The sequence below is a fragment of the Theropithecus gelada genome, chromosome 7b (assembly GCF_003255815.1).
Source record: "Theropithecus gelada isolate Dixy chromosome 7b, Tgel_1.0, whole genome shotgun sequence".
Taxonomy (NCBI): domain Eukaryota; kingdom Metazoa; phylum Chordata; class Mammalia; order Primates; family Cercopithecidae; genus Theropithecus; species Theropithecus gelada.
Window position 1 is genome coordinate 20,609,928 of NC_037675.1, and position 20,798 is coordinate 20,630,725.

The following is a 20,798-nucleotide window of genomic DNA, read 5'->3' on the forward strand; positions in this document are numbered from 1 at the left end:
AGAGAGTAGAATGTTGGTTACCAGAGGCCAGGAAGAGTTGTAGTGGGGAGGAAGTAAAGATGGTTAATGGGTACGAAAACATGGAAAGAATGAACAAGATCTAGTATTTGATAGCACAACACGGTGGCTATAGTAAATGATTATTTAATAGTACATTTAAAAATAATGAAATGGGTATAATTGGATTATTTATAACACAAAGGGTAAATGTTTGTGGTGATGAATATCCCATTTACCCTGATGTGATTATTACACACTGTATGCCTGTCTCAAACTATCCCATATACCTCATAAATATATATAACCACTATATACCCACAGAAATTGAAAATTAAAAATTAAACATGCTCTTGAGTGACCAGTGATTCAATGAAGAACTTAAGACAGAAATTTAAAATATCTTTGAAAAAAATGAAAATACAAACTCAACATAAAAAAAACCTATGGGATACAGCAAAAACAGTGCATCCCGAGGAAATAGAAAAGCAAGAACACACAAAATCCAAAATAAATAGAAGGAAAGAAATAATAATCATTGAGCAGAAATAAACAAAATTGAGGCTAAAAAAAATCACAAAAGATCAATAAAATAAAAGTTGGTTTTCTGAAAAGATAAACAAAATTGACAAACCATTAGTTAGACTGAGCAAGAAAAAAAAGAAAATACATGAATGAATAAATGAGAAATAAAATGGAGACATAACTGATTCCACAGAAATACAAAGGAGCATAAGAGACTATTATGAAAAAGTGTATGTCAACAAATTGGAAAACTTTGCAAAAATGGATAAATTCCTGAACACATACAACTTATCAAAATTGAACCAAGAAGAAATAGAAAACCAGAACAGACTAATTATGAATAACAAGATTGAGTTAGTAAAAAAAATCTTCCATCAAAGAAAAGTCCGAGACCTGATGGTTTTATTGCTGACTTCTTCAAACATTTAAGGAAGAACTAATACCAATTATTTTCTAACCTTCCAGAGAATTAAAGAGAAGAGAATTCTTCCAAATTTATTATATGAGGTCATCATTATCCTGATATTAAAACCAGAGTAGGACACAACAAAAAGAGAAAATTATAGACCAATATCCCTGATGAACATAGATACAAAAATTCTCAGCAAAATACTAGCAAACCAAATCCAGCATCACATTCAAAAGATCATTTACCTTGATCAAGTGAGATTTATTTCAGAGAAGTAAGAATGATTCAACATACACAAATCAATTAATGTGATATGTCACAGTGACAGAATGAAGGAAAAGCCATATAATCATCCCAGTAGATACATTAAAACATTTAATAAACTTCAACATCACTTCATGATAACAACTCTCAACAAACTAGGAATAGAAGAAGCACATGTCAACACAATAAAGACCACATATGACCAACCCACAGCTGACATCATACTGAATAATACTGAATGAGGAAAAGAACTGAAACAAGACAGAGATGCCTACTCTTTCCACTCTTACTCAATATAAGATTGGAAGTCCTAGCCAGAACTATTAGGCAAGAGAAAGAAATAAAGGACATCCAAATTGGAAAGAAGAAAGTCAAATTGTACCTGTTTGAAAGTGAAATGATCTTCTATGTAGAAAACCTTAAAAACCCCACCAAAAAACTCTTAGAACGGATACATTCAGTAAAGTTGCAGGATACAAAATAAACATAAATATCAGTAGTGTTTGTATATACCAACAACAAACTAGCAGAAAAGAAATCAAGAAAGCAATTCCATTTACAATAGCTATCAAAAACTACCTAGGAATAAATTGAAACCAGGAGTTGAAAGATCTCTACAAGGAAAACTAAAAAACATTGATAAAAGAAATTGAAAAGGACATAAAAATCGAAAGACATCTCTTTGGGAGGCCGAGGTGGGCAGATCACTTCAGGTTAGGAGTTCGAGACCAGCCTGGCCAACCTAGTGAAACCCCATCTCTACTAAAAATACAGAAATTAGCTGAGTGTGGTGGCACGCACCTGTAGTCCCAGCTACTTGGGAGGCTGAGGCAAGAGAATTGTTTGAACCCAGAAGGTGGATAATGTTGGCTGTGGGTTTGTCATAAATGGCTTTTTATTACTTTGAGGTAAGTCTCTTCTATGCCTATTTTCTGGAGGGTTTTATTATAAAGGATGCTGGATTTTATCAAATGCTTTATCTGCATCTATCGGGATGACCATATGGTTTTTGTTTTTTAATTATATTTATGTGATATATCATATTTATTGGCTTGTGAATGTTACATCATCCCTGTATCCCTGAAATGAACCCCACTTGATCATAACGTATTATCTTTTTGATGTACTGTTGGATTCAGTTGGCTCATATTTTGTTGAGAATTTTTGCGTCTATGTTTATCAGGGATATTGACTGTAGTATTTTTTTTTTCCGTCATGTTCTTATCTAGTTTTGGTGTTAGGGTGATACTGGCTTCATAGAATAATTTAGGGAGTATTTTCTTCTTTCTCTATCTTTTGGAATAGTTTCAGTAAGATTGGTCCCGATTCTTTGAATGTCTGATAGAACTCAGCTGTGATTCTATTTGGTCATGAACTTTTTTGTTGTTGGCAATTTTTTTTGTTTGGTTATTGATTCAATCTTGCTGCTTGTTATTGATCTGCTCAGGGTTTCTATTTCTTCCTGATTTAGCCTGGGAGGGTCGTATATTTCCAGAAATTTATCCATTTCCTCTAGATTTTCTGGTTTGTGCATATAAAGGTGTAATATGGTTTAAATCTGTGTCCCTGCCCAAATCTCAAGTCTAATTCTTATCCCCAATGTTGGTAGTAGGGCCTGGTGGGAGGTGATTGGATCATGAGTGCAGTTTCTAATGGCTTAGTGCCGTTCCCCCTTGTTACTGTATCATGAGTGAGTTCTCACAAGATCTGGTTGTTTAAAAGTGTGTGGCACATCCCCCATCTCTCTCTTCCTTCTGCTCCTGGCCACGTGAAGTGCTGGTTCCCCCTTTGCCTCCTGCCATGATTGTAAGTTTCCTGAGGCCTCCCCAGAAGTTGAGTGGATGCTAGAATTATGCTTCCTGTATAGCCTGCAGAACCATGAGCCAATTAAACCTCTTTTCTTTATAAACTACTCAATCTCAGGTATTCCTCTATAGCAGTGCTACAATGAACTAATAGAAGGTATTCATAGTAGTCTTGAATAATTTTTCGTATTTCTTTGGTATCAGTTGTAATAGCTCCAGTTTCATTTCTAATTGAGCTTATTTTGAGTATTCTCTTTTCTTTTATTGTTTAATCTTGCCAATAGTTTATTAAATTTGTTTATCTTTTCCAAGAACCAGCTTTTTGTTTCATTTATCTTTTGTATTTTTTTGTTTCAATTTCATTTAGTTCTGCTTGAATTTTGTTATTTCTTTTAGTTCTGCTGTGATTTTTGTTGTTTCTTTTCTTCTGCTGGGTTTGTATTTAGTTTGTTCTTTTTTCTCTAGGTTCTTGTGGTATGACATTATTTTGTCAATTTGTGCTGTTTCAGACATTTTCATGTAGGCACTTACTGCTGTAATTTTTTCCTCTTAGCACTGCTTTTGCTGTATTCCAGAGGTTTTGATAAGTTGTGTCACTATTATCACTTATTTCAAATAATTTTTTAATTTTCATTTTGATTTTATTATAAACCTCAGAATCATTCCAGATCAGGTTATTTAATTTCCATGTATTTGTGTAGTTTTAAAGGGTCCTTTTGGAGTTGATTTCCAGTTTTATTCCACTGTGGTCTAGGATTATACTTGATATGATTTTGATTTTTTAAAATTTATTAAGACTTATTTTGTGGCCTATCATATAGTCTATCTTGGAAAATATTTCATGTGCTGATGAGAAGAATGTATACTCTGCAGTTGTTGGAAAGAATGTTCTGTAAATATCTGTTAAGTTCATTTGTTCTAGGGTATAGTTTAAGTTTATTGTTTCTTTGCTGCCTGTTTCAATAGTCTGTCTAGTGCTATCAGTGGAGTATTGAAGTCCACCACTATTATTGTATTGTTGTCTATCTTATTTCTTAGGCCTAGCAGTAATTGTTTGATAAATATGGGAGCTCCAGTGTTAGGTGCATATAAATTTAAGATTGTAATATTTTCTTGTTGGACTAATCCTTTTATCATATATAATGTCCCTTATTGCTTCTCTCTATTTTTTTTTGACAATTGTTGCTTCAAAGTTTTGTCTAATATAGGAATAGCTATTCCTGTTTGCTTTTGGTTTCCACTTGCATGGAATATCTTTTTCCACCCCTTTACCTTAAGTTTATATGAGTTCATATGTGTCAGGTGAGTCTCTTGAAAATAGCAGATATTTGGTTCACATTGTTTGATTTGTGTATGTTGGACCATTCTTGCATCCCAGGGATAAATCCCACCTGGTCATCATGAATGATCTTTTTAATCTATTGTTGAATTCAGTTTGCTAGTATTTTTTTGAGGATTTTTGCATCAATAGTCATCAGAGATATTGGCTTATGGTTTTCTTGTTTTGATATGTCCTTGTCTGATTTTGATATCAAGATAATACTGGCCTCAGAGACTGAGTTTGGAAGTACTTCCTCTTCTTTTATTTTTTAAAATAATTTCAGTAGGATTAGTATTAGATCTTTATTAAATATTTGGCAGAATTCAGCAGTGAGGCCGTCAGGTCCTGGGATTTTTCTCTACTAGGAGCCCTTTTATTACAGCTGTGACCTTGCTATTTATTATTGGTCTGTTCAAGTTTTGGATTTCTTCCTTATGTAATCTTGGTAGGTTGTATGTGTCTAGGAATTTATCGATTTCTTCTAAATTTTTCCAATTTATTGGTGTCTAGTTGCTCATGGTAGCAACTAATGATCCTTCAAATTTCTGCAGTATCGGTTGTAAACCTTTCTCATCTCTGATTTTATTTATTTGGCTCCTCTCTCTCTTTTTCTTAGTCTGGCTAAAAGTTTGTTAGTTTTGTTCATCTTTTCAAAAAGCCAGTTATTTGTTTCATTGACTTATGTATGGTTTTCTTCTTTTTAATTTCATTCATTTCTGCTGTTTTCTTTTTTATTTGTTTTCTTCTACTAATTTTGGAGTTAGTTTGCTCTTATTTTTCTAGTTCTTTAAGATACATTGTTAGATTACTTATTTAAGTTTTTTTCTTTTTTGACGTAGGCACTTATAGCTATAAAATTCTCTCTTGGTACTGCTTTTGCTGTATCCCAAAGGATTTGGTATGTTGTGTTTCTTTCAAAATTTGTTTCAAGGAATTTTTCAATTTGCTTCTTAATTTCTTTATTGACTCACTTGTCATTCAGAAGCTTATTGTTTAATTTCCATGTGTTTGCATAATTTCCAATATTTCTCTTGTTATTTAATTTCTAGTTTTAGTCCATTTTGGTCAGAGAGAATTTTGACATTATTAGAATTTTTTTTAACGTTTTAAGACTTGATCTGTGACCTAACATATGATCTGTTTTTGAGAATGGTCTGTGTGTTGAGGGAAAGAGTGAATAATTTGTAGCCTTTGGACAAAATGTTCTCTAAATATCTATCAGGTCCATTTGTATCACAGATTACATATTAATTCCTATGTTTCTTTGTTGATTTTCTATGTAGAAGATCTGTCCAATGGTGAAAGTGGGTTGTCTCTAGGTATTTTTTTTTATTGGATTCGATCTCTCTCTCTCTTTTTTTTTTTTTTTGAAATTGAGTTTCGCTCTGTCACCAGGGAGGAGTGCAGTGGCATGATCTCGGCTCACTGCAATCTCTGACTCCCTGGTTCAAGTGATTCTGCTGCCTCAGCCTCCCGAGCAGTTGGATTGCCACCACGCCCAGCTAATTTTTGTATTTTTAGTAGAGGCGGGGTTTCACCTGTTGGCCAGAGTGGTCTTGATCTCCTGACCTTGTGATCCACCAGCCTTGGCCTCCCAAAGTGCTGGGATTACAGGTGTGAGCCACTGCACCCAACCTCTATCTCTCTCTTTAGCTCTAGTAATATTTGCTTTATATATCTGGGTGCTCCAATGCTGAGTGCATGTACATTTAAAATTGTTATGTTGTCTTGCTGAATTGACCTCTTCATTGTATAGTGACCTTGTGTCTTATAGTTTTTGTCTTGACATCTATTATGTCTGCTATAAGTATAGCTACTCCTGCTCTTTTTTTTGGTTTCCATTGGGATGGAATATCTTTTTCTATCCCTTTATTTCCAGTCTGTGTGTCTTTATAAGTGAAGTGTGTTTCTTTTAGGCAACAGATTAATAGGTCTTCTTCTTCTTCTTCTTTTTTTTTTAAATAATCCATTCAGTCACTCTGTCTTTTGATTGGATAGTTCAGCCCATTTACATTCAAGGTTATTATTGACAGGTAAGAACCTACTCCTACCATTTTGTTATTTGTTTTCTCATTGTTTTGTGGTCTTCTCTTCCTTCTTTCTTTCCTTCCTGTCTTCTTTTTTGTGAAGATGATATTCTCTTTTGATATGATTTAGTTTAGGTTCTTGCTTCTTAGGTTTTTGTGTTTTCATTGTATGTTTTTTTGTTTGTTTGTTTTTTGTTTTTTTAATGGAGTCTTACTCTGTCGCCCAGGCTGGAGTGCAGTGGTGTGATCTCTGCTTACTGCTAGCTCTGCCTACCAGGTTCACGCCATTCTCCTGCCTCAGCCTCCCAAGTAGCTAGGACTACAGGTGCCCACCACCACGCCCATCTAATTTTTTGTATTTTAGTAGAGACGGGGTTTCACCGTGTTAGCCAGGATGTTCTCAATCTCCTGACCTTGTGGTCTGCCCACTTCAGCCTCCCAAAGTGCTGGGATTACAGGTATGAGCCATGGCGCCCGGCCCCGTTGTATGTTTTTTGGTTTGAGGTTACCATGAAGTTTGCTCTGAGCCCAGTTTGGCACTAGAACTCTCCTAGGTATTGCATTCCTTGTGGCCCGGACTGCCTTTTGAGTTTGTTGAGAGCTTTGGAGTACTTTACTTCATGGTGAATGGTGGCGAGGCCTGAGGGCACTCACGTTCTGTTGCTGGGATTGGTGATTTCCCTCTGGCTAGGGTTGGTTTAAATGCTCCCTCCACAGGTGGGCCTCAGTTGATTTGGTCAGGTTTTTCTTTCTGCCAAAACAGGGCTGCACTGAGTTCAATACCTCACAATTGCTGTGCTTTCCCTTTCCCCAGAGCACAGCAATGTTCTGTGCACCAACCTGCTGATACCAGGGGAGGTTCAAGGGGTGGTATCAGCAATTGAAGACTGTTTTTCCTAACTCTTCAGTGCCTCCTTCAGCTATGTTAAGCTAAAACCAAGTATTGTGAGTGCTCTCCTGATTTTTGGTTCTTATAAAGGTGCTTTGTGTGTGTGTGTAGTTGTTAAGTTGGTGTTCTTGCAGGGGGATGATCGGTGGAACCGTCTGTTTTACCATCTTTCTCCCTCACATCTCCTCTATAACCAACTTCTTTCCTTCCTTCCTTCCTTCCTTCCTTCCTTCCTTCCTTCCTTCCTTCCTTCCTTCCTTCCTTCCTTCCTTCCTTCCTTTCTTTCTTTCTTTCTTTCTTTCTTTCTTTCTTTCTTTCTTTCTTCTTTGCAGTGGTGTGATCTTGGCTTACTGCAAGCTTTCTTTCTTTCTCTTTCTTTCTTTCTTTCTTTCTTTCTTTCTTTCTTTCTTTCTTTCTTTCTTTCTTTCTTTCTTTTTTGCAGTGGTGTGATCTTGGCTTACTGCAAGCTTTCTTTCTTTCTCTTTCTTTCTTTCTTTCTTTCTTTCTTTCTTTCTTTCTTTCTTTCTTTCTTTCTTTGCAATGGTGTCATATTGGCTTACTGCAAACTAACTTACTTCCTTTCTTTCTTTCTTTTCTTTCTTTCTTTCTTTCTTTCTTTCTTTCTTTCTTTCTTTCTTTCTTTCTTTCTTTCTCTTTCTTTCTTCTTTCTTTCTTTCTTTCTTTCTTTCTTTCTTTCTTTCTTTCTTTCTTTCTTTCTTTCTTTCTTTCCTTCCTTCCAGTGGCATGATCTTGGCTTACTGCAAGCTTTCTTTCTTTTTCTTTCTTTCTCCTCTCTCTTTCTCTCTCTTTCCTTTCTCTCTCTCTTTCCCTCTTCTCTCCTTCCTTCCTTCCTTCCTTTCTTCCTCCCTTCCTTCCTTCCTTTTCTTTCTTTCGAGGTTCTGCTCTGCAGCCCAGCCTGGAGCACAGTGGGATGATCATAACTCGCTGCAGTCTCAAACTCCTGGGCTTCAGTAATCCTTCTGCCTCAGTTTACAAGTAACTGGGACTACAGGTGCGCTATCACGCTGGGGTAGTTATATTTATTTATTTATTTAAAGATGTGCCCTCATTATGTTGCCAAGACTGGTCTCAAACTCCTAGCCTCATCCTCTCACCTCAGCCTCCTGGTCACTGGGATTATAGTCATGAACCACCACAACACCTGGCTAAGTTTTACCTTCTTAAGAATAGAATAAGAATTTTTAAATTCTCTTATTCTATTTAAGAATAGAATTTTTAAATATTATGAAAAACTTTGATGCCAGTGAGTTTCAGTTTACTCACTGGCATCAAAGTTTTTCATAGTATTTAAAAATTTCTTTTTGTAAAAAATTCTGCCATACTATGTAGATATATTCCCTTCTTGTTTTTCTCTACTTCGTTCTGTCTCTTTCTGACTATCTCTTTCTCTCTGTCTCTTCCTGTATTTTGTGGGTGTTACCTTGAACAGAGGATTGCCTTGTTATTGGTCTCTTCAAAGAACCAACTTCTAGCTTTGTTGGTCTTCCCCATTTTTCCTTTAGTTTTGGTATCTTTGATTTTACTCTTATCTGTCTAATTTATTTGAATTTATTGTGTCCTTTTTCTTACTTTCTATGTTTCCAACTTTCTATGTTGGAAAGTTAGACACTTAATTTTTTGGCTTTCTTCCTTTCTCATGTATGTATTTCCATTGAGGTACACATAAGCTTTCACAACCACATGTTCAGTTTTTTTCTTTTCTTTTTATTATTATACTTTAAGTTCTGGGGTACATGTGCCCAATGTGCAGGTTTGTTACATGGGTATACATGTGCCATGTTGGTTTGCTGCATCCATCGACCTGTAATTTACATTAGGTATTTCTCCTAATGCTATCCCTCCCTTAGCACCCTATCCTTTGTGAGACCCCAGTGTGTGATGTTCCCCTCCCTATGCCCATGTGTTCTCATTGTTTAACTCTCACTTATGAGTGAGAACATGCAGTGTTTGGTTTTCTCTTCTTGTGTTACGTTGCTGAGAATGATGGTTTCCAGTTTCATCCATGTCCCTGCAAAGGAAGTGAACTAATCCTTTTTTATGGCTGCATAGTATTCCATGGTGTATATGTGCCACATTTTCTTTATCCAGACTATCATTCATGGGCGTTTGTGTTGGTTCCAAGACTTTGCTATTGTGAGCAGTGCTGCAATAAACATATGTGTGCATGTGTTTTTATAGTAGAATGATTTATAATCCTTTGGGTATATACTCAATAATGGGATTGCTGGGTCAAATGGTATTTCTAGTTCTAGATCCTTGAAGAGTCACCACAGTCTTCCATAATGGTTGAGCTAATTTATACTCCCACCAACAGTGTAAAAGCGTTCCTATTTCTCCATGTCCTCTCCAGCATCTGTCGTTTCTTGACTTTTTAATGATCGCCATTCTAACTAGCATGAGATGGTATCTCATTGAACCACATACTCAGTTTTGTGTTTTTAAAAATTTCTACAAATTCTTCATTAAAACACAAACTATTTTGAAGTTTTAAAGTTTCCAAATGTATGGGAATTAAAAATATGTATCTTCTATAAACTTAAAAGTTGATAGCATTGTTTTCAGAGGTTGAGGTCATATTCTTTGGAATTTGTTGACATTTATATTCTTTTACCTAGTAAGTTTTGTAATTGCTCCATGTGTGTTTAAAAAAATGTATATTTTCTAATTGTTGGGAATAGAGTTCCATGTATTTAAATTAGATCACGATTGTTTATTTAGTAATTAACATTGCTCATGATTGTTCAGATCCATAGCATTTCTAGTTTTTTCTGCTTGACCTATAAGTGGTGTAAGAAATATATTTCAGTTTTCTCTTATGTCGAAAAAGTGTTGTATTTGATCAATGTTTTCTTTACACATTTTGAGGCTCTTATATTAATTGTATACAAGTTTAGAATGTCACTGGTGAATTCAGCCTTTTATTATTTATATTCATACTTTTTGACTTTATTTATTTATTATTTGAAAAAATACAGCCATGCTGCTTTTCTTTTTGGTATATAATTTTCCTGTTATTTTACTTTCAACCTTTGTATATCTCTATGTTTTTAAGTATGTGTCTTGTAAATAGCATATTAGTGGATTTTAAAGTCAATTTTGATATTATCTAAAAATATGTAAATATGTAAATCCCAGACAATAGTTTACTTTATTGAATTATTGTAATAGCTGTTTGTTGGTAGTGGCTGTGTTTAAGAGGGATCAACTATTTGGTTACATTTATTGATTGTAAAATTTATTCTAAGCTAGATTAGAAAAATTGGTCAAACAGATTTTAAAGATGATTTATTATTAAATATTGACTGTGTGTTCTGCATAGTACCCTGCTGCTTGCTTGCCTTTACTGACTAGGTTATAGTGGTGTGTGGTGATGGTCTTGAGACTGATCAATGGTAGCCCTTGGTAGGAGTTAATATGAAGCAATAATATCTGAGGAATGATGGTAACAATAAAAACAGAAGGAAAGATCAGAGGACTGTGAAAGAAGAGTATATGAACTTCTTACTAAATACAGTCAAGGAAGGTTTTTACAGAAAAGGTATATTTATGTGAAAGCTTTGTGATATCACAATCCTCTTATACTTTAGTAATTAATATGTTATAATTTGACAGTGCTCTATAATGGAAAATTTCTGTAATCTAAGGGCCTGGGTTTTGGGCCTTGTGGAACTCAAAGCATCTAAAAATTCAAAATTGCTAAAGTTAAATTTAATTTTATATTCTGTGGTTTCTCAAGTAGTTACTCTTTCTCCTTCCAGCTCTGCTTCCCAAGTATTTAAAAGTGCTGGATTTCTCAGTCAGTTACTTCTATTGACTTATTTTAAAGCAAAAATATTTCTGTACATTCATCCAAGACACCATTACACTTGATACCCAGCAGGTACTTTTCTTCTATTCTTTTGTACTTTTTATTCCCTGGGTGAAAATCAGTGTAGACTCTGAGGTATAATTTCCAGGAAAATCCAATCAAGAGAGGACAGGCTATTCCCAAGACTCGGTACCATCATTTGGTCACCAATATTCAAGGTTGTTAAGTAGAATCTTTTTTACTTGCAAAAAACAACATAAGACTCTTTGTTTTGGAAAAGGTTACAACCTCAGTCAGAACATGAAATTATCATCTTCTGAACCTAGAAAAATGCTCCTACTTCATGTACTATACTGTAAAATGTATGTAAAACAAATGTTTTACAGTTTAGCAGACTAGACATTAATCTAACCTATCCTTGGATAGTTGATCTATCTCTGAGTATTGCTCAGTAAATATTTCTCCTCTTAATTTAATTTATAATTTAATTCTCATTCAACATGTTCACTGCATGTGTATTCTGGGCAAGGCGTGGAGGAGAGTATAAAAATGAACAGACTATGACTGTTGCTGATGTTTTTGGGGAACGTGACATTAAATTAGATCTTGAATGAAGAGTGGGATTCCAAACAGAAGAACATATTCCAGGAGGAGGAGGAAACACCATAATATTTTCATTCTTTCTATTCCTTGCTTCTTTCAACTCTTTTATTCTGTATTTCCTTTTAGCTTTTCACGGTAAATAAATTCCTAAGTGATGTCATCAGTCTCTGTGTTACAAACTCCCAATTTTTGTCATTTTTAGTTCTCAGCATTACTTAAACTACTTTTTCTTTCTTTCTTTTAGAAATTGTAACTCTCATGTAGTTGAAGCTGTTATCTTTTCACAAAAGGAATTAACCCATCATCCGAGGAGAATAGATTAGATTCGTTGGTTTAACTCAGGTAAGACACAGTTTTGGGTCCCACAGTGCTTCTTTGCAAAGAGGACTAACGGCATTTTCATAGAGTATGAATCATTTCAAGGCTCAGAGAAGATTCATCTGTTGTTTTTTTATTGATGTTATACAGACGAAGAAGACAGTAAAATAGGGTAAACATCAATTATCATTTAAAAACGTTGCCATAGGGAGCTGAGATCAGCTATAGGCAACATTTTAGAAGCTGAGTTCTGAGTTGTTGACGTCCCTTATTCTGCTGTGCAAGGAGGGCAGGGTGAGAGCGGAGAGTTATAGCAGCCTGGAATAATCAGGAAGCATAGCACAGTTAGGGACATATATAACTAAAATAAAAATATGATGAATCAAATTTACATAAACCCAGGCAACTAACTGCATTGATTTCCTCCTATGACTTCATGTAGAGCTGGCTCAATATTAAATAGGCTAATTGAAAGTATCTGGAAAGAATAATTCTGAAGGCTAAGAACTCAGTGGAGACTAGATCTGTGAGAGAAAGATGTAGTGGAAGTTACTGGACAGCCAAAGGGGAAGTATGAAATGGTAGATACCAGAGTAGGAGTAGATGATGGTATGGCAAGAGATGGTAGAGGAGCTGCAGATAAGGCAAGAGACACTCAAGACCCACTTTGCCTTCATTGAAATTCTGTTGAGTACTCAGATAGTAAAAGATACTTCTGAAAACTGTCTGCCCCTGAAAATAATCTTTGACTTTAGATTGTCGGTGACCTACAGAGTATCATAGTGAAGAATGCTTGGAATCTGAAGTCAACTTGCTCTTTAATGTTTTTCTTTAAAGAGAAATGCATGTGTACCGTAGAAAATTTATAAAATAAAGTAGGAAGAAGAGGAAAAAAACACCTATAGTCCCGCCATAGAAAAATGGCAACTGTTAAAATTTTGACATTTCCTTCAGATAGTCTTTTTTAATCATTTGCATTTTAAAAAAGCAATTGCAAAATTGGGTTTGAATTGGATACTTAGGTGTGCAAAATCAGGCAATCCATATAATCTATTCAAGTCCTTATTTTCTAATCTGTAAAATGTGGATCATATTACCTTTCCTACATTCTTCATGGGCTATTTTATAACAAAAAATATGAAAGATTTTTAAAGGCTATAAACTGTAAGGAAAAAAGCAAATGCATGGTATAAATTTTGGTATTTGTTTCCTGGAGGAAATGTTAATGAAAAGGATAAAAAGTAACAAGCAGCATTTATGGTAGGACAGAACTTGAGAAAATTGACTTAGTTGTAATTATGTGAGAGAATAGGAGCATTCTCAATTCAGATGAGTTTTTAACTGAAAGGGCTAATCATCAGGACTAATGATATTCTAACACAAAATATCTTGATTTCCAGAGGATATAGTACATCTGTAATATAACATTGTTTTCTAAAGCCCAATATGAGATCAGAATTAACAGAAGTATGACCTTCAAGATTCAGGAAATAATTGGATTATATTTGTAGTTAGAGAGACCCTTATTAATGTTTTATCACCAAGATTTATTAGCACATTCCTTAATGTGCTAATGTGCTAAATGATGTGTAGATAGTGAAGAAGAACAACCAATGTGTTTAAAAGGGTTGAGAAAGGAGATGGTATTAATAACAGAAAAGTGTTTATTATGGATATCATAAAATTAAGGAGAGGTAAATAGTTAAATAACTCTATGACTGAGTCATTGACTAGTAAGTTTAGTTGATGGATTTTTGGGCATGATTTCACTCGTATAAAAGACCACTATCTGGAGAATAGTAGTAGTTTCTATCTCTACAGAGGATTTAGCAGAAGTAAATAATCCTAAATAATCGTCCTTAGTAGATTATGTCTGAGGGTTTGTAAAGGAGTAAAGAAAACAATTTTGAAACACTCAACAGAATGCCAAAGCAGATTTTGAGATTTGTAATTTGTGTATATTTAAAGTTTGTGCACTGTGCATTTAGGTATGATCTGCTCTTTGGTCTCTAAGCAATGATGATTCTAGTTAGAATGCTTTTTGTTTGTTTGTTTGTTTAGACGGAGTCTCGCTCTGTCGCCCAGGCTGGAGTGCAGTGGCCAGATCTCAGCTCACTGCAAGCTCCGCCTCCCGGGTTCACGCCATTCTCCTGCCTCAGCCTCCCGAGTAGCTGGGACTACAGGCGCCCGCCACCTCGCCCGGCTAGTTTTTTGTGTTTTTTAGTAGAAACGGGGTTTCACTGTGTTAGCCAGAATGGTCTCGATTTCCTGACCTCGTGATCTGCCCGTCTCGGCCTCCCAAAGTGCTGGGATTACAGGCTTGAGCCACCGCGCCCGGCTCTAGTTAGAATTCTTATTTGAAGAGATATCCTCTTTAGATTCAGCCTGTAGAATAGACATTACCAATAGGAGAAGATGATAAAAGTTTTGCATATCTCACTATCTACATGATTTCTCAGACAGTAGGAAATGGTGAACAGTGTGAAATAATGCAGAGAGATCATGAGGATTAAGATTTAGTTACTCTAAGGTATTTGGTGATTCTCATGAGACCAGTTTTAGAAACGTGGAGGCAAGGGGGTCATCGATTGGCAGTGGAGCAGATAGTATTAGGAGGAATAAATATTTCTGAAAAGTAGGAGTATAAAGGGAGATTATACTAGCAATATGGTATAAAGCCAAATTACAACAGTAGATTCTAGATTAGGAATTTGTATTTTCAGAGGTAATGAGACCCACTGAACAGTTTTTGGCAGTGCTAGTTATACGATCAAAGGGCTACTTAGGAGAAGTAATCTCATGGCCATATTCAGGAGAAATTGAGAAGTCAGTTGTCCTGAATTATAGGATTTCAGTAATGGTCACTGAAAACAAATGAGAGATTTGAGAGGAGCAGGACAGATGAGATGCTTGTGATAATATAGTAAATCTTGAGGAAAACTGCATTGGGGATTAGAGAGGTAATTATAGGTTTTGTTGTTGTCATGTGAAATTTATATGTGCATGTAATATATAAATATCTAGGTAATAGTGCTTAGTAGGCTGAGGGAAATACGGCTGTATTGTTTAGGAAAGAATTAGGGGATGAATGATATACTTACTCAGATTCAACTAGAAGTTATATGCTAGCAATACTACTAGATCTTTCCATATATATTGCCTTTCACATAGTGGTCAAGTTTTAGGGGGAGGGTATAATAAGACCAAACAGAAAGCCCATTACAGGAGGAGAACGAGGCAAGATCTTAAATAACGCTCTTATTTATGTAGTGAAGGAATGATGAAAAACTAGCGAATGACAAAAGGAGAAGTTTGAGAGTTAAGTGAACTACCAGACAAATTTAGTGCCACTCAGGATGTTTATAATAGTGTCATTACGGCTAACAGTGTTGAGTTCTTGCTGTGTCAAAAACTGCTCTAAGCTCTTTACCCATAGCAAATTTTGAGGCCAGAACTATTATTACTCAATTTGACAGTATCTTAGATACAATGAGATAGATACGTTGTCTAAGGTTAGGGAAAAATGGGAGGGTAAATGGTTAAGTCATATTTAAACCCAGGAGTTTGACCAGTTATTCATTTTTAACAAATATATTACCTGTCTGCCCAGATTATTAAATGTAAGGAGGAAAGCACATGGGTTTAAATAAACTATCTAATACCCTAAATTGAGATTTGAAAAGATTAACATGATTGAATTTTTATTTTAAATTGTCATTCTTTGTTATCTTGTAGAGAAAATTTTACTTGTCTTCAAGGTCAGCCTGTATTGTGATGGAAAATATTTGAGATGAGTTCAATTTTAAGTTTGGATCCTTAAAAAATATCAGATTCTCACCAACTTTTCTTTAATTGCTTCATCACAAGCAATAAGTTAGAATATTGTCATTGAGAATTAGAGTTTACTTCAAACCCAATATGGTGGTATTTATTTATTTCAAAGATTTTTTAAGGCACTTTTGTAAAACTCAAGTAATTATTACAACAACACAACAAGGAGCCTACCGCTGTATTTTAGATGGCATTTACATCTCTGGAGAGATTAGAGTGTACAAAATAACAGACTAGGCTGGATATATTGAGTAGTTGTTGAAATCAGGTAGTTGGCATGTATTTCTGAATGTTCTTCTCAAATCTCATAATTTGTATGCCTAAAGCATATATTAAATATATGTAGTATTAGGCTGATCTTTGATACAGGGCTGCTGGTAGAAGCAGATACTTATTTTAATAAAACATAATAATAGCATGCAAAGAGATTCAAGTGCAACATAGACAAGATTCTTTGGAGCAGAGCAATTCAGAAGATGAGTTTAAAGACAGTATGATTAAAAAAAAATTTTTTTTTGAGATGAGGTCTGTATGTGTTGCCCAGGCTAGAGTGCAGTGGCTATTCACAGGTGTGATCATAGTACATTACAGCCTTGAATTCCTAGGCTCAAGTGATTCTCCTGCCTCAGCCTACATACTAGCTGGGATTACAGGCATGTGCCACTGTACTTGGCTTAGATGATTTCTTTTTAATTTAAAAAAATTTTTTTTAGAAACAGCATCTAGGTCTGTTGCCCAGGTTGGGATAGCCTTGCACTCCTGGACTCAAGTGATCCTCCTACCTTACCTGCCAAGTAGCTGGGACTACAGACATGTACAATCATGCCTGGTTAATCTTTTTATTTTTTGTAGAGGTGGGGTCTCACTATGTTGCCCATACTGGTCTCAAACTCCTGGGCTCAAGCAATCCTCCTGCCTTGGCCTCCCGAAGTGCTGGGATTATAAGCATGAACTACTACACCTGACCAGATGATTATTTTTGAAATCCAAATTTGAGGCTGGAAGATTAGGTGCAATGTATATCTTAAAGCACATAGGATAAAGATAATGAGATGAAAATCATGAAAGAAAACAAAATAGGAAGGACAGATACAGGAGGTATGAAAATCAATACGTAAAACCAATAGTAATTCCAGAAGGATGAAAAAGAATTGACTTAATTGAAGAGGAAAGAGGAGAAAAGTAAACAGGGGAGAAAAGTATTTTGAAGGTGTCATCTTAATTGGTGTTTCAGCAAAGTAGAAAGGAAACAGAACATGTTGTTGAGGAAAATAGTTGATGTATTTTAAAATAAGAGTGCAGAATTGTATCACTAGAAAAAGGATAGTAACCATTAAGAGAATAGAAAAGTATAATAGCACTTCCAACTTAATCAGGAGGTAATGAAATGAATATAGTTTTAATCAAACCAACAAAAATTAAAAAATGAAATAAGTTATCTCTTTTTGCTGATGACATGATTGTCAAGCTACAAAACCCAAGATATTTCAGTAAAAAACTACAAAGTGTAGTAAGGTGGCTACATATATACAAAATAAGTAACTTTTACAACAAAAATAAATAACTTTTCCCAATGTTTGCACTTTTCATTCTGTAGCATTTTTTTCCATGTAGAAATTAGGAAGAACAAGTCCCTCTACTATCTGATTTATCTCTCTTTAAGTTTGTAGATGACTTTATTTACATTTTCTCTTCTTAATTATACAGTAAAGCCCAAACTATATTTGAGCCTACATGATTAAAGAATACCAAGTATCTAAGTGTGGAAAAAGTTCTGGGGCTGGCTCTCCATGAACCTTGTACTATGTAAATTCTAACTGTATAACATGGCAAGATCACCTTGTAATCTTGAGCAGAGTAGTAGACATTTGTGTCATTATTCCATAGCCAGAATGTCAATTTCAACTTAAAAATTATGTTTTTCTTCCTTCATTCTTCAGGTAACTTCAAGGTCAGCCTTGCACATGAAGTTGATGAATGGAGAAAATCACTCAGTGGTGTCTGAATTTTTCTTGTTGGGACTCACGAGTTCTTGGGAGATTCAGATTTTCCTTTTTCTGTTTTTCACAGTGTTTTATGTAGCAAGTATGCTGGGAAACATTCTCATTATGCTTGCTATAATCTCAGACCATCGCTTACATTCCCCGATGTACTTTCTGTTGGCAAATCTCTCCTTCATTGATACAGGTGTTTCCAGCATTGCAACCCCAAAGATGGTTTATGACCTTTTCAGAAAACATAAAGTCATCTCCTTGAAAGGATGCATTACTCAGATGTTCTTTATTCACACTGTTGGTGGTACAGAGATGGTGCTGCTCATAGTCATGGCCTGCGATCGGTATATTGCTATCTGTAAGCCCCTCCACTACCTGAACATCATGAGCCTAAGAACATGCATTTCTTTTACGGCTGTTGCTTGGACCATTGGACTCATCCATTCTGTGGCCCAACTGGCTTTTGTTGTAAACTTACCCTTTTGTGGCCCCAACAAAATGGATAGTTTTTATTGTGATTTTCCTCGGTTTATCAAACTCGCGTGTATAGACACATACAGACTGGAGTTTCTGGTCACTGCCAACAGTGGTTTCATCTCCATGGGCACTTTCTTCATCTTGATTGTGTCCTACATCTTTATTCTGGTCACAGTTCGTAAACACTCTTCAGGAGGTTCATCCAAGGCCTTGTCCACTCTCACAGCTCACATCACTGTTGTGGTTTTCTTCTTTGGTCCTTGCATTATTGTCTATGTGTGGCCATTTCCTACCTTACCTATAGATAAATTTTTAGCTATCTTTGATACCCTTATTACTCCTTTTATGAATCCTGTCATCTACACATTTAGAAATAAGGACATGAAGGTAGCAATGAGGAAACTGTTTCTTAGGGCTTTCAGTATCAGGCAGAATTCTTTTTCTCCCAGTCCAAAAAAATTCAGATTCATCTTGACTATTCTTGGAAATTAATCTCTTTAATTGAACATTTCACAAATCATTTTAGTTGAGTTAGTGTTTTTCAATATCTACTGTGAAATCTCTCCTCAACGGATTCTGTTCTGATCTGGTCAGTTCTTCACGGGGAACCCTTGCTTTAAGAATCCTGAAAATATTGATGAGGAATGAATTCACTCTCTGAATGTAGCTTCCTTGTTTATTTTTGGAGATTTTGGTGATAGTGATTGCTAAAATCTCACATACTGGGCACATTTCCCATTAATACCAAATTTTGGATGCTGTTCTCCTTGGCATGGATTCTCAAAGGTTTATCTCTTCTAATTCACGTGTGTACCTGTATTCATGTTTTCAGTTTCTCAGGGTCTATATACTGAGGGAAAAACAAAGTAAAGATAATTGCTTAGATAGCTTCGAGCATTTGAGGCTTTTGCCATCTTAATTTGTTCAGTTATAATTGGAAGGTAAAATTTGAGGAAAATCATAGAGAGACAACTCAGGAAACTTTAATATTATTAACCAAGAAAATATTTCAAGACCAGAAGATGTAAATTGCTTTACCACAAGATGTGCATGATAATTATTTTTATCCCAATTATTTCCTAAACAAGTTATTTTTTATATTTTTTATATTGAAAAGTATATAAATATTAAATGATTATAAATGGATTAAATATTTTGGAGACAAAAAGAAGAAACAATGATTTATTAATAAATAAAAATGCAAAATATTTCCATTTTATGTGAACCAGGTTCATAACTAAATAAAAAGCAAATGATACATATGATTGCACCACTGCACTCCAGCCTAGGTGATAGAGTGAGACCTTGTCTTAAAGAAAAGCAAATACAAAGTGTAGAAATTACAAAATATATTACAAAACTGTCTATAAATGAAGAGATATAAAGCTGTAAATTAAGAAATACATTAAACTTTCCACATGATAAAATTTACATAATTATTCAAAGAATATACTATTCAAAAATAGTATATATAATTGTTCAAAGAGAGTATTTCAGTGCTTCTCTGGGTTACCAAATAAGTAGGAGTGGCTGTCATGTGAACCTGCTATTATTCAAGTGTGGATTAAACAACCTTTTAGGAAACTGGCCTGCTCTTCATCAGCTCCAGAATGACCTGTAGCAATCCTTGTAGTGGCAGCAATAGACTGTTAGTAAGGAATTGGAAGCATAATGTTGAAGGCCGAAAGAAATATTACTGACAAATCTTCACCCTCTCTCCCACACAAATTTGCCACTGAATCTTAGCTATAAGATTAAACCCTCTTGAACTTGAGAAAAGATGTGTTGGCATTCCTGTTTTGTACCCCTTGCTTTTATGCATTGAAATCTTTCATCCTAAGTGTTGCATGCGTCTGAAATATCCTCCCATATTTCTAACACTAGTCCTGGCTTCTTTCATGAACTCCAGAAGACATAACTGGAAAGAGCAATTCCATATATAACTTTTATGAAACTTGTCACCTTCCCTGTAGAAACTGGAGTTTTCTGCATTCTCACCCAGATTGGTGATACCACCCAGTTTTTTAAAGTTAGAATCTTGGTGACACAGAGATTTTTTTTTTTTTTTTTTTTTTTTTGATACAGAGTCTCACTCTGTTGCCCAGGCTGGAGTGCAGTGGTGCAATCTCGGCTCACTGCAAGCTCCACCGCCCGAGTTCATGCCGTTCTCCTGTCTCAGCCTCCCAAGTAGCTGGAACTACAGGCGTCTGCCACCACACCCGGCTAATGTTTTTGTATTTTTAGGAGAGACAGGGTTTCACCGTTTTAGCCAGGATGGTCTTGATCTCTTGACCTCGTGATCTGCCCGCCTTGGCCTCCCAAGGTGCTGGGATTAGAGGCATGAGCCACTGCGCCCGGCCTTGTCTGTTCTTTTTAATATTGCTTGTATTTGTCCCTTTCTCTTTCTTTTTAGTGTCATTTCCTTGGCCTAGGATCTCCTATTCCTTACCTCCTAATCGGTCTGTGGGCATGGAGCCTCGCCTCCCCTTCCTCCCAGAATCTTCCCCAG

General features: G+C 35.4%; 1 protein-coding gene across 1 annotated transcript; it reads left to right on the forward strand.

Annotated features, from left to right (window-relative positions):
- The first annotated feature begins 17,791 nt into the window (after window positions 1–17,791).
- On the forward strand, window positions 17,792–18,781 carry LOC112628340 (olfactory receptor 4F3/4F16/4F29-like). Its single transcript, XM_025391107.1, has one exon. It carries the CDS (start codon window positions 17,792–17,794, stop codon window positions 18,779–18,781), a length of 990 nt encoding a protein of 329 aa, XP_025246892.1.
- The last annotated feature ends 2,017 nt before the right edge of the window (window positions 18,782–20,798 follow it).